Genomic DNA, 12,423 nt, shown 5'->3' with positions numbered 1-12,423 from the left:
GGTAAGGAAGAAGATCACCTCATCATCAAATCTGACTGCCTGACCCTTGTGGAAACCCTCAATGATCGCTGTTCGTCACCATGGGAGATTCGAGCTTTTGTTGCAGATGCTTCGTGCTGCGTCTCTCCTTTCCTCGCTTGGATTCAACACTGCCGAAGAGAAGCTAATGCTGCAGCTGATTGGGTCGCTAAGGCCCAAGCACGCAATTCTCTCTCACTTTCTTGGCCCAACTTTCCTCCTGCACCGTTAACGACTTTGCTATGTATTGACGCCCTATCTACGGGTTGTAATTTTCGTCCTCCTTGAATACTAATATCATCGTTTCTGTCAAAAAAAAAAAAGATAAAAAAAATAGAAAGCACACAAGTGGATTCTTATTTTTTAAACTTGGGTTTTGGTAATTTTTTCTGTCTAAAAAATTTTATAGGGTAAAGTACACTTTACCTTATTTGCTACTACATACAACCGTTTGAACAATAAAATACAAACCATGAAAAGTATATTCTAATTTTGACGTGTCACCAAATATAATGATTTATTTATTTAATTTTCATTCTGACTTCTTATAAATTCATTCCGGATCCTTTCTCTTATTCCTATTGCCTCATATTCTATATACCAAATGGGGCCTAAAATTAATGTGATTTATTCAACAATCACATCTATCTTAAGGATACGATTCATTATGTAGAATCTAATATATATATTGAGCTCGACTTCACAATACGTAGCGCTAAGCAAAGCCATGCTATATTTCTACAAAAGTATGCTAGTAGCCTTATTGTATCTAATATTATAAATATTCCACTTAAAAGTGGTTGAAAACATATGTGGTGAAATTTCAGGAAGGGAAGCTAGTAGTAGCTAGGGTTTCAAGAGTGCATACATAATAGAAAGATGATAGACAAACACAAATCCAAGGGCGCACGATGGCAAGATCCCTCCTTATTCAGCCCACAACCGACCGCCACAATCTCTTTCCCCGGCGACCGCGCGTGCGCAACTCACACGTTCAAACCAACCTTCCCAACTGAACGGCTCGCAGCGAGAGCCATCATCATAGAGGGGTTGACCACGCTGTAGCCGCCATCCACCACCATGTTGAGCCCGCTCACGTAGTCCGCCTCGTCGCTGGCCAGGTACAGCGCCGCCCTTGCCACGCTCTCCGGCGCCAGCACCTGCCCCTTCAGGTTGCCGATCACCCTCATCCCATCGTCCAGCCTCGCCAGCTCGTCCTCGCTCAGCTTCCCCAGCCCTGACATCCTGGTCCTCGATACCGCGTGCGGCGACACGCAGTTCACCCTTATCCCATGCTCCCCGAGCTCCGCTGCCAGCCCCCGGGCCAGCCCCGCCACTGCTTGCTTTGACGTGGCATAAGTGTGCGTCGCCACCCCTGCAATTGCCGTGCAGTTGCTCCCCGTGAACAGGATGCAGCCCCGGCGCTGCGGCACCATGACCCGCGCCGCATGCTTTGCCCCATGGAAGGCCCCGTAGAGGTTGATGCGGAGGACGCGGTCGAGGTCGGCAAGGGACGTGTCGAGGATGCTCCCGAAGGGGCGGTCGAGGACCCCGCATTGTTGTACATCACGTCAAGCCGGCCATGATCGGCCACAGTGGCGTCCACGAGGTTGTGCACGTCGGCCTCGATGGAAACGTCGCAGCGGGCATAGGAGGCCCGCTGGCCCAGCTTCGTGGCCAGGGCCTGGCCTGGCTCGTCCTGGATGTCGGCAATCACGACCCATGCGCCATGCTGGTGGAACAGGCTCGCCGCGCTCGCGCCAATCCCGTTCGCACCGCTGGTGATGATCGCGACCTTGCCTTCTAACCTGGAAGGGAAACCACAGATGCTAGATCTCTATCAGAGCACCAAAACCCTAACAAGATATCGCTAAAATCTCCATTCCCATTCCATGCATGAAACGAAACGTAAAAGGACGAACTGCATGCATGGTCACATTCCAGCAAATGCCATGTTAAATACCTTTTGCACGAATTTTCCGCCATAGCCAAAAAGCTTGATCTCTTCACAAATATATGGAGCGACAGGACGATTAGAAGCAGGAAAAAGGTGAGATGTAGATTTGATCATGGGTGGCCATATAATCGTGCACGTATATATAGGGAGAATGCCAAGTGATATATGCCCACCTCGACTAAAGAAAAAGCAAAAAGAAATGTAAAATTTGCGTGACCAAACTTAATTTATCATCACTAGTATAAGACAGGGCCACACCTTTGTCTAAATTTTGTTTTCGGACAAAAAACAAAGCTCACTCTCTCTACCCGGACATTGTATTATACGACATTATGCGTAAAAAAAGACGAACAAATTACACTAAGATATAGCATTTTTAGAATGGTGGATCGATCACAAGGTGGGCAATAATTCTTGGTATGACTCGGTTGCATGACACAACAAGTTTAGGTAGGCTTATGTTTGGCAAAACCCGTTTATGATGTGATTAAAAAAAATCATGTTTATGAGATTGATCCATTCAGTTTGTTTAGAAACGTTTTAACATGTTTAATACATATTTGAGACTTATTTATCTTCAAAAGCTTATGAAGAATAACACCCGGATCAAGAAGTATAAATGATAATATAAAACTGTAATAGGGGTGCAAAAGTCATAAAACATAAAGAAAAATTAATGACTCAACAATGCAATTTAGATCAATGTATAGAGAAATTCTTATGTTATCTAGGAATGCTTTGAAAGTACTAGCATTGATTATCATATATAAATGTGTTTTACGTGCATATCGTATAAACGAATCAATATATATTTTTAAATAAGTTAATGCCCTTTGTTTCAGCATAAATTTTGCTTAGCTCATTCATCTCTCATTCTCTCTCACTCTTCCTAAAGAAAGAAGGGGAAAACATGAAAAAGGAAAATATTTTCGAAGTCAATTTCAATTTTAAGGGACTAAAGTCGTCCATTCGAAAAGTCAAATGTTCCATTAATGGCATCGACGTCAATCCGGGTTGTTACATTTTCGAAGTCAATTTCAATTTTAAGGGACTAAAGTCGTCCATTCGAAAATTCAAATGTTCCATTAATGGCGCCGACGTCAATCCGGGATGTACATTTTCGAAGTCAATTTCAATTTTAAGGGACTAAAGTTGTCCATTCGAAAATTCAAATGTTCCATTAATGGCGCCGACGTCAATCCGGGTGGTTAGATACGTACTTCAGTAAAATCTTCATTTATTTTTTTAAGCTTAAAGATCCCATGTATGGCATGTATGGAAATGGGCCCCTACATTGCAAACGAGTCAAATAAAGATCTGACTTTTGTAATAATAAATAATAGGGTTAATATCCTAAAAAACCCTAAATTGGTACACCTGTAACAAATTTACCCCAAACTATTTTTTTACCATAAAAAATCCTAAACTGGTACACATGTAACAAATTTATCCCGACTGACCATAAAAAACCATAAACTTGTACATTTATGACAAATTTACCCCGAACTAATTTATTCGATCATAAAAAAACCCAAAACTAGTGAATTTGTGACAATTATACCATTCGCTAAATTAGATTAATACCACAAAAAATTCACAAAAATTGTAAACTGTAACAAACGAAGTATAAAATCTCAAATTAGTATACCAGTCAATTATCATGTATTATTTAACTTAATTAAAATTTAACGAAAACTAACAGAGGGCAAATTTGTCACAAGTGTACCAGTTTGGGGTTTTTGGTGGTCAAAAAAATAGTTTGGGATAAATTTGTCACAAGTGTACCAGTTTGGGATTTTTTAGGGTATTAACCCTAAATAATAATAAAAAGCTCCAACTCCTAGATTGCCTCATGAAATGACAGTGATTGCTCAAGTCGACCCGTGAACAAAATGTCCCACCACGGCAAACGGTACTGAACATGGATGGCATCGGGTTTGATTATTCCCTGAAGAAAAATATTTGAATGGTAATTTTTAATTTATTATGAGAACAACACTCTATCATCGATCACAAAAAATCAAATAAAATATGCCATTTAAAAACTTATGACTTACGGCAAATTATCATTCTCATGATAATCCAAAAACCATTATACTAGCAAAGTGTTTTTTCCTTTTTCTGTAGCTTTTTTTTAATCTTTTATATATCGATAATATTTAGAGGCACGAGTGTGGAGATTGGGCTAATTTTAGACCCATTGAACACCCTACAAGTCTCACGAATTGGTTAAGCCATTTGACATATAGGTGACTCTGATTTGGAGCAATTTGCACGCGGTCGGCGAGATTTGAACGGATGACCAAAACTTCTATAAATTCTTGTCTAATCAATGGAATTAAGAGGATAGGCTTCCAATAAATTTATAAAGCGACTAGTCACAATATTCACTCACCAATTCTATCGGGTGCCATAAGCACATGATGTATGTTCGCATCGTCGGTATAAGAAATATTTTGTATTTTGTTGACTCTTTTCTTCATAGGCCATTTTTCATCACTCTCAAATGAGTAGTTATGTTTCTAGAAATTTAGCAAATATCCAAATCAATGGTGAATAGTATGGTTAGTGGAAAAGATAAAATGATATTACACAAACGAGTTATGTCAAAAATTCTCTTGCACGCTCAACTACTTTGAGATGATATTATGATTTCTTTTTACTAAATTTAATTAGTGATATCATTTTTGGGATAGATGAGAGCCGCCATATATAAAATATAGGTTTCATGCTTTATAATGATATCAGTTTCCCTACGTCGTATTAACATTCAAGAAAAATGAGACAAAACAGTGGTTATGACTCTTGTGCTCTACCTGCTTAGACGGCGATTAATTGCTCTACCTTTCTCTGGGAGGCAAAAAGGACAGGGTTTGGTTGAATAAAGGTAGGACGAGAAAGACATCATTCATATGGCATTTTTCTCGAAATTTGTCCGGAGGCAAAAGGACAACGATTGATATCTCGCATAGAAGTTGGACAGATTGGACCTAAATAAACCCTTAAAAAACTTTATCTCAATTCTCATCCGAATCTTGGGATTAGTGGGATGTAATAATGAGAGGGTATTCCCTTCCCATGGGGCAAATAAAGATACAAGGGGAATTAGGAGTATGAGGTCCACAAAAACATTATTTATTAGCCCTCGCAACATTCGCTGACGACAACCATGAGGGTTACGGTTAACACTATGACTGTGATCCATGTTCATAGCACTGGCTGAGTTTCCACAGCACTTGGCTGTTCTAGATATGGAAAGTTCAGTTTGCTAGGAAGCTGAAAGCAACTTCCAGTTCTGGTAACTCCTCAAAGACAATGTATCGAGGTTCTGAGACTCCACTGACATTTTTGTCCTAAAAAAATCTTGCTGACTTGGTCTCAGCAATCCTGATTGGGAGCGATGGGCAATCAAACAACTATCCCTTATACTTCTTCCCAAAGATGACATAGAAGACATGTTTGGATGTCGGGAACAAAACCATCGAAATTGGAACGGAAGCTCCCTTCATTTTTTCATTCTAATATCATTTAGCAAATTCGACTGAGGCGGAATGGAAATAGAAATTGAGAATGAAAATTACCGGATTCTTGCATTTCCATTAACATGAGGGGAGGTGGAAATGAGTGAGGATCAAAGGGAAGGATTAGATTAAAAAAAAGAAAGAAAGCACACAAGTGGATTATGGATTATTATGTAAATTTATGTTTTAGTAACTTTTTCTGTCTATAAAATTTCATAGGGTAAAGTATGCTTTACCTTATTTTCCTACTATGTACAACCGTTCAAACAATAAAATACAAACTATGAAAAGTCAATTACAATTCAGATGTGTCACTCAATGTAATAATAGGAAAACAAGGTAAAGCATACTTCTTATAAATTCATTCGAAGTCCTTTTATCTTATTCTTTTTGCATTGTTTTATATATACCAAATGAGGCCGAAAATTAATGTGATTCAATCGACAATTGCATCATACAATTCATTTTGTATAATCTAAATATATATCGAACTTGACTTTACAATACGTAGCACCAAGTAAAGCCATGCTATATTTCTATGTAGGTATGCTTTGGAAATTAATAGTGACCTTATTATATCTAAAAATATAAATATTCTACTGAAAAGTAGTTGAAAACATATATGGTGTAATTTGAGGAAGGAAGCTAATAGTAGCTAGGGTTTCAAGAGAGCATACCATTATAGAAAGGTGATAGAAATAGGATTATTCTTCTTTGTTTAAGTTTTCTTTTGGGTGAGAGGGGAAAGATGAGAGAGGGAGAGAGAGAGAGAGAGAGAGAGAGAGGAATAGAAGAAGCGCACTCGAGAGAGGGTCAACAGTGTCCACCGGTGGGCCGAAAGTCGAAGTGAATCGATTGTGGACTTTCAGCTTACACACCCGGAAGCTCTCATTTAAGGTTGGATTGACTTAAATAACCCCATGGTTTTATTTTTATTTTTTGACCAATCTGAAGCTACCAACTACATCTCCACCCCGAGGCTCAGCCCATTCAACTTGTTTAAGAAACACATGGATAGGTATATTTTTTTTTATAATACAGAGATACGAGTGCAAAAGAGATTTATGAAAGATTCTTTAAGTCTCAAAAACTGGTTAAGTATATAAGCCTTTTGGCTCATGTAGATAGCCATGGCCAAAGCAGTTCGGACGCAGCTGGCGATTTTTGAACAGATGACTCCAATTTCTAAAGTGGGAATCTCCTGATGCCCAAGTTTATTTTTGCTACATCTAAGGTTGCTCTTTTTAGTAGGTTATGAATCACTAATTTCATAAGTTTGGTGTTTAGTGGAGAAGAGTGCATAGGAGATATCCCCTTAACAAGTAATACGAGACAATTACCCCTACTTCTACGTGAATGTGGATGAGCAATTGCATGGAGTTAAAAGAAAATACAATTAAAAACTCATGTAAAAATGAAAAATTCAAGCTTTACCATTGCCTTATAAGAAGTTTAGAATAAAACAAACAAACGATTGGCGCGCCTTCATGAGATACTAAAGGGACAGGTAGAAAAGAATCTGACTCCGCCAGCATATTAATGGTTATCAGTTTTAAAGTTTAAGCCGTCATATGAAAGAGGGTATTATTGAGTATCCAAGATTATGATAAGTTCGGTACTTGGTAAGTGTAATTGGGATAAATTGAACACCATGATAGGTCAAAGTGATTATGGTTTAGAGAGCATATATGAAGGGGCCAATAAATACTGTTATTTGGAGTTTTACATCATTCATTAAGCGAAGGTTAGTACGTTCTTAGTAGAGCAACATACATATTATGATTAGTTTGCAAAATTAGTTAACTAAGTGACATGACAGGCTATAAGAAAGTATTTAAATAAGTGAGTCATATTTAGCGTGATGGTCTGCCATGTCACTATACTATATTGATCTTGCAAGTTGGTGTAATAGACTTAATTGGCTCCTCTTTTTGGTATGCCAACCTTGTAAAGGAAAGTCAATCTCCCTTTATATATTATTGAGTAATCTCGCGATTTGAGGGTTTACACTATTAAGTGATCAAGAAAACATATCCGTATTGAATAATATGATCATTTACTTGGGTAGAAGATACGATATCTCTTTCAATAGCTACAGATGCTCGTAGGAAGATCTGGTCTACGATCAAAGGAAAGGAGGGACATGCAGTCTGTACATGTGCATGGATGAATGTCAAGATATATATATCCACAAAGACATCAGAATTCGATTCCTTTACATGGAGTTTCAGCCGGAGCCATGTGTCGATCGATTGAGAGAGAGAGAGAGAGAGAGAGAGAGAGAGAGTAAGAATATAAATATGAGGGATGGCTTTTCGTGCTCCTTGAGGCCTCTCTTTTATATAGAAGATGGAAGTGATTTAGATTAATCTTTTACGAATTGCTTAATTTCATGTGTAATAGTTTGACAGAGGGGATATCTGTCAACAAGAAGTCCTGTAGAATAGAAAAGAAAAAAAGGAATCACGGAAATCGTGCTCTTAAGAAGAAAAAAATGGCTGCATTTGCGAAGTAGACGTAAAATGACGCTTCTTTCCTGCACGTATGGAAGTGTAGTCCTTAATTATTTCTCTACAAAACGACTTCCTGTTCGTGCATCATCATGAGATTAGGGTGGTTACATCAAAATAATCGTTGCGTACGTTCAAAAATACGCGGGCAACATGTGGAAGTGGAAATTGTGCAGCGATGTATGTAGCTTGGCCCGATGGTCATGTGCGCGCACATGGAACTTCATTTCCAAGGAAGATTGTATTCCGTAAGTTAATGTAGGAACGGATGGAAGCATGTGGTGTTATGTAGATTAAGAAGCGCAATTATTGGGAGCATCCCGTGAGATCTTTTCGAAGATTTGATATCTGGCTTAATATTTAGTTTGGTATATGGGGCTTAGTATTTAGTTTGGTATTTGTTGGTAATCCGTATTTATTCCGTCATTGACTTTTAATACTAGTCCCGATATTTTACCGCCTCTATGGATCCATGAAAAATGGACGGTCCCCACAAGGTGAATTTCACTGGGAGAAGTATAGTTGGAAAAGCTTCGTTTTGTACGTAAACATATACAATGTGGGTTTTATTTACGACTCTCGCGTCGAAATTATTCAAATGAATGATATTGATCTTTTGGAAGGGAAGAATTTTAAACCCCACCTATTAAAGGAGGGCTGGAACTGCTAGACTGAAGGCGGGAAAGAGATTTGTACTCGTCTACTATTGTTGAGAAGACGGACGGAAGGGTGTGCCTTATTAATATCTGTTGCATAACTGGAAAGAGATTTGTACTCGAGTCGAGTACGTACGACAAAATGCAAAACTGCAAAGGAAACTCAATGGGTTGCTATCTGGGCATAATGTCTTGAGCAATCTTGGGTCGAAAACTACGATTCTGGGTTTAGGGTAGAGGGCTGGTCAACACTGAATTAAGTTAATATATGGTACAATGAAATGAAATGAGACGATGGCTCTAATCATTTTATTAGGTTAAAAAGAAAATGTCGGAATAGAATCGGAATTTTATTGTTTAGATTTTCGGATATCAAATAGGATAACAATTCAATCTATATGATGTTTAGTACACTTCGATTTAATTAAAATACGTAGACAAAAAAGCTAATCAAATTGCTTCCAATAGGACAAAAATAGAAGCTAAAACACCACAAGAACAACAAGAACAGCAACGCATCCAAGGGCGCACAATGGCACGATCCCTCCTTATTCTGCCCACAACCGACGGCCACGATCTCGATTCACCCGTTCGAACCGAGCTTCCCATTCGAGCGGCTCGCGGCAAGAGCCATCATCAAGGACGGGTTGACCACGCTGTAGCCGCAACCCACCGCCATGTTGAGCCAGCTCACGTAGGCCGCCTCGTCGCTGGCCAGGTACAGCGCTGCCCTCGCCACGCTCTCTGGCGCCAGCACCTGCCCCTTCAGGTTGCCCATCGCCCTCATCCAGTCGTCCATCCTCTCCAGCTCGGCCTCGCCCATCTTCCCCAGCCCTGACGGCCCCATCCTCGAGACCGCATAGGGGACACAGAGTTCACATTGAAAAATATGACTTCGAATCAATAGAGTAATCAAGTCAGATTTTAAAGCATGATATCACTTTTTTAAAGGATTTAATTACCTTACAATGTTGCTAATGGTCACTGATAAATATTATCTATGATACAACAGAATTTCAAATGAGAATATTATATAACAATGCTAATGTTTCTCTAAAGTCTCTCTAGAAAACAATCGAATGAATGACTATAGTTTTGGAAAAAAGACTCAAAAAATGATTTCATTCTTGTTCACCCAAAAACTGATTTCATTCTTGTTCACCCAAAACTGAAATACACACACACACACACATATATATTGGTTTTAAAGTACATAGGCAACTCTTCGTGAAAAATTGCAAAGTAAACAAATGCATCTCTTAGAAAGAAGTTGCAAAATGAACGAACGTGTCCTCTTTAGAAGAAGTTGGAAAATGAACGAGAAAAGTTGCAAACTAAACAATTATCATTTTCAAAGGTTGTCTTGACAAGACACAAATATAAAAATTCGGATTAATAAAATTAATATAAAAAATATATATAAAAATTCGGAATAATAAGAATAAAAATAATATTTTTTTAATAAATAAAATTTCGAGTTTTCATAATTTCCGAAGTGTACTTAATAATCACGCATCTGCACGCTCGGGTCTAGCCCACACCAAATATTTTTCTTTAGACTTACTAAAAAGCCTTACGGTTATTAACTGGCCACCTTCTCCTAACTTTCTTATGTGGGATAAGGAAAAACACATTTAGTTTGTTATACAAACTTCCAATAATTCACCCATATCCCGTGCTTCTCGAGCTCCGTTGCTAGCTGCGGACCAACCCCACCACTACATGCTTTGACGCGGTGTATGTGTGCATGGCCAACCCCGTGAGAACCGTGCACTTACTCCCCATGAACAGGATGGTTTGGCTTCTGGGGAATGCATTTGCCAAAATGCAAATACTTTTGGGTGAATGAGGTTTTCCGAAATGCAAATATTGTTTGGTAACATTTGCATTGAGATACAACTTTGGCCAAAATACCATTGGTAAAATTTGCATTTGTAAATGACTTTTATTAAATTAAAAAGACAAAAAAAAATTCTATTTTCTTTTTTGAAGTCCGGCCACCGAATCGTCGGATCGATGTACGAACCGTCGGATCCAGCGGCCGAATGGCCGAATCTAGCCGCCGGGTCGCGCGACCTCGGGCGACCGTCGCCCGGGGTTGCGCGACCTCAAGTGACAGTCGCCGGGGTCATGCTAGCGACCGGATGGCCAGATCTAGCTGCCTGGGTTGTGCGACCTCAGGCGACGGTCACCAGGGTTGTGCTGGCGGCCGATGACCAAATCTGGCCGCCTGGGTCGCGCGACCTCAAGCGGCTGTCACCTAGGTCGTGCGACCTCGGGCGGTCGTCGCCGGGGTCGCGTGACCTTAGGTGGCCGCCTAGGTAGCAAGATTCGGGCGTCACATGAGGTCCGGCAACAGTTGCTGAGGTCGGGCGACTCTCAGGCGGCGGTCGTCGGCGCGCGCCATCCCTTCGCTGGTGGTCATCGGTCTCCAATCAGCAGCTTGGAGAGGTTGGAGAAGATGAACAGTAACCGAGCTACTTGCATTCCCAAAATGCAACTTCCCAAAGCACCTCAACCCTTGCATTCAGCTAAAGTCCCTTAGAGCCACTTGGAGATGCAATTGCATCTTACCAAAGTCGCCCAAAAAATGAACCAAACACCTTTGCAGACTTCAGAGCCCAAATGAGCATTCCAAATGCTGAACTAAACAGGGCCGTAGCCCTAGCGTTGCAGCACCATGACCGTGCCGTGTGGCTTGCCTCATGGAAGGCCCCGTAGAGGTTGATGCGGAGGACGCGGTCGAGGTCGGCGAGAGATGTGTCGAGGATGCCCGCAAAGGCCGGTTGAGGACCCCGGAGTTGTTGTACATGAAGTCAAGCCGGCCGTGGTTGGCCACACCGGCGTCCATAAGGTCGCGCACATTGGCCTTGATGGAAACGTCACAGTGGGCATAGGAGGCCTGCTGGCCCAGCTTCGCAGCCAGGGCCTGACCTAGCTCGTCCTGGATGTCGGCAATCACAACCAATGCGTCGTGTTGGTGGAAGAGGCTTGCCATGCTCGCGTTGATCCTGCTTGTGCTGCGGGTGGTGATTCCGACCTTGCCATCTAACCTGGAAGGGAAATCAGAGCCTCTCAATCTCTATCATATTACCCAAAAGCCCTAACTAGATAACGCTAAAATCTCCATTCCCGTTCCATGCACAAAACGATCGAATAGCAAAGGCTAGTAAAAAGGACGAACTACATGCATGGTCACGTTCCAGTAGATGATGGGAGAACGGTAATAATTCGAACAATATCAAATCAACGCAGTGGAATAAAATAATCTCCCCTCTTGTATAAACCTAATAGGAATTGATATAGTAGAGTAAAATAAATACCAAGCACGCGAACATAAGACGATTTTTTACGTGGAAAACCTCCTTGATGTGAGGAGATAAAAAACCACGGGACCGGAGTCCACCCGAAAATCTTCACTATCAACAAAATTGTTCTTCTCTAGCAAATACTAGAGGTACATAGCAGCAAAGATCTCAAGAACATAATTCTTGGCAATACACATAAACTTCACAAGAGATCAAGGATAAATCTGACCAAAAACGCAGGTTTTGATCAATTCACAAAAAACCTAATGTATGGAGCTTCAAACGAAAATCAAACCGTTCAGATTCGATAAAATTGCGCTACGAACATGCTGACAAAATTTCAGCTCAATCGGACCACGAATCAACCTCCGACGCAGGCTTGATGTAAATCAGATATTGCCCCAAACCATAGATTTTCTGCTTTCTCTTTTTCTCTTGTTACTGTTTCCTTTT

The 12,423-nt window shown here is 40.5% G+C and overlaps 2 protein-coding genes across 2 annotated transcripts; both read right to left on the bottom strand.

Annotated features, from left to right (window-relative positions):
- Nucleotides 1–781: 781 nt before the first annotated feature.
- Nucleotides 782–2,073, bottom strand: LOC104427402 (tropinone reductase-like 1). The gene is given in 3 exon segments (XM_010040498.3): nucleotides 782–1,573; nucleotides 1,576–1,826; nucleotides 1,982–2,073. Coding segments are annotated over 3 exon segments (843 nt in total). The 5' UTR covers nucleotides 2,005–2,073; the 3' UTR covers nucleotides 782–1,004.
- A 9,203-nt stretch (nucleotides 2,074–11,276) lies between these two features.
- Nucleotides 11,277–11,660, bottom strand: LOC120289813 (tropinone reductase-like 1). Its single transcript, XM_039305163.1, has one exon. The coding sequence runs from the start codon at nucleotides 11,658–11,660 to the stop codon at nucleotides 11,277–11,279; it is 384 nt and encodes a 127-aa protein (XP_039161097.1).
- Nucleotides 11,661–12,423: the final 763 nt, after the last annotated feature.

The sequence above is a fragment of the Eucalyptus grandis genome, chromosome 11 (assembly GCF_016545825.1).
Source record: "Eucalyptus grandis isolate ANBG69807.140 chromosome 11, ASM1654582v1, whole genome shotgun sequence".
Classification (NCBI taxonomy): domain Eukaryota; kingdom Viridiplantae; phylum Streptophyta; class Magnoliopsida; order Myrtales; family Myrtaceae; genus Eucalyptus; species Eucalyptus grandis.
This window is presented reverse-complemented; position numbering and strand designations above follow the sequence as displayed.

Bases quoted from the DNA above. Each gene is read 5' to 3' on its own strand.
- LOC120289813 (XM_039305163.1), bottom strand. From the start codon at position 11,660: ATGGCAAGCCTCTTCCACCAACACGACGCATTGGTTGTGATTGCCGAC.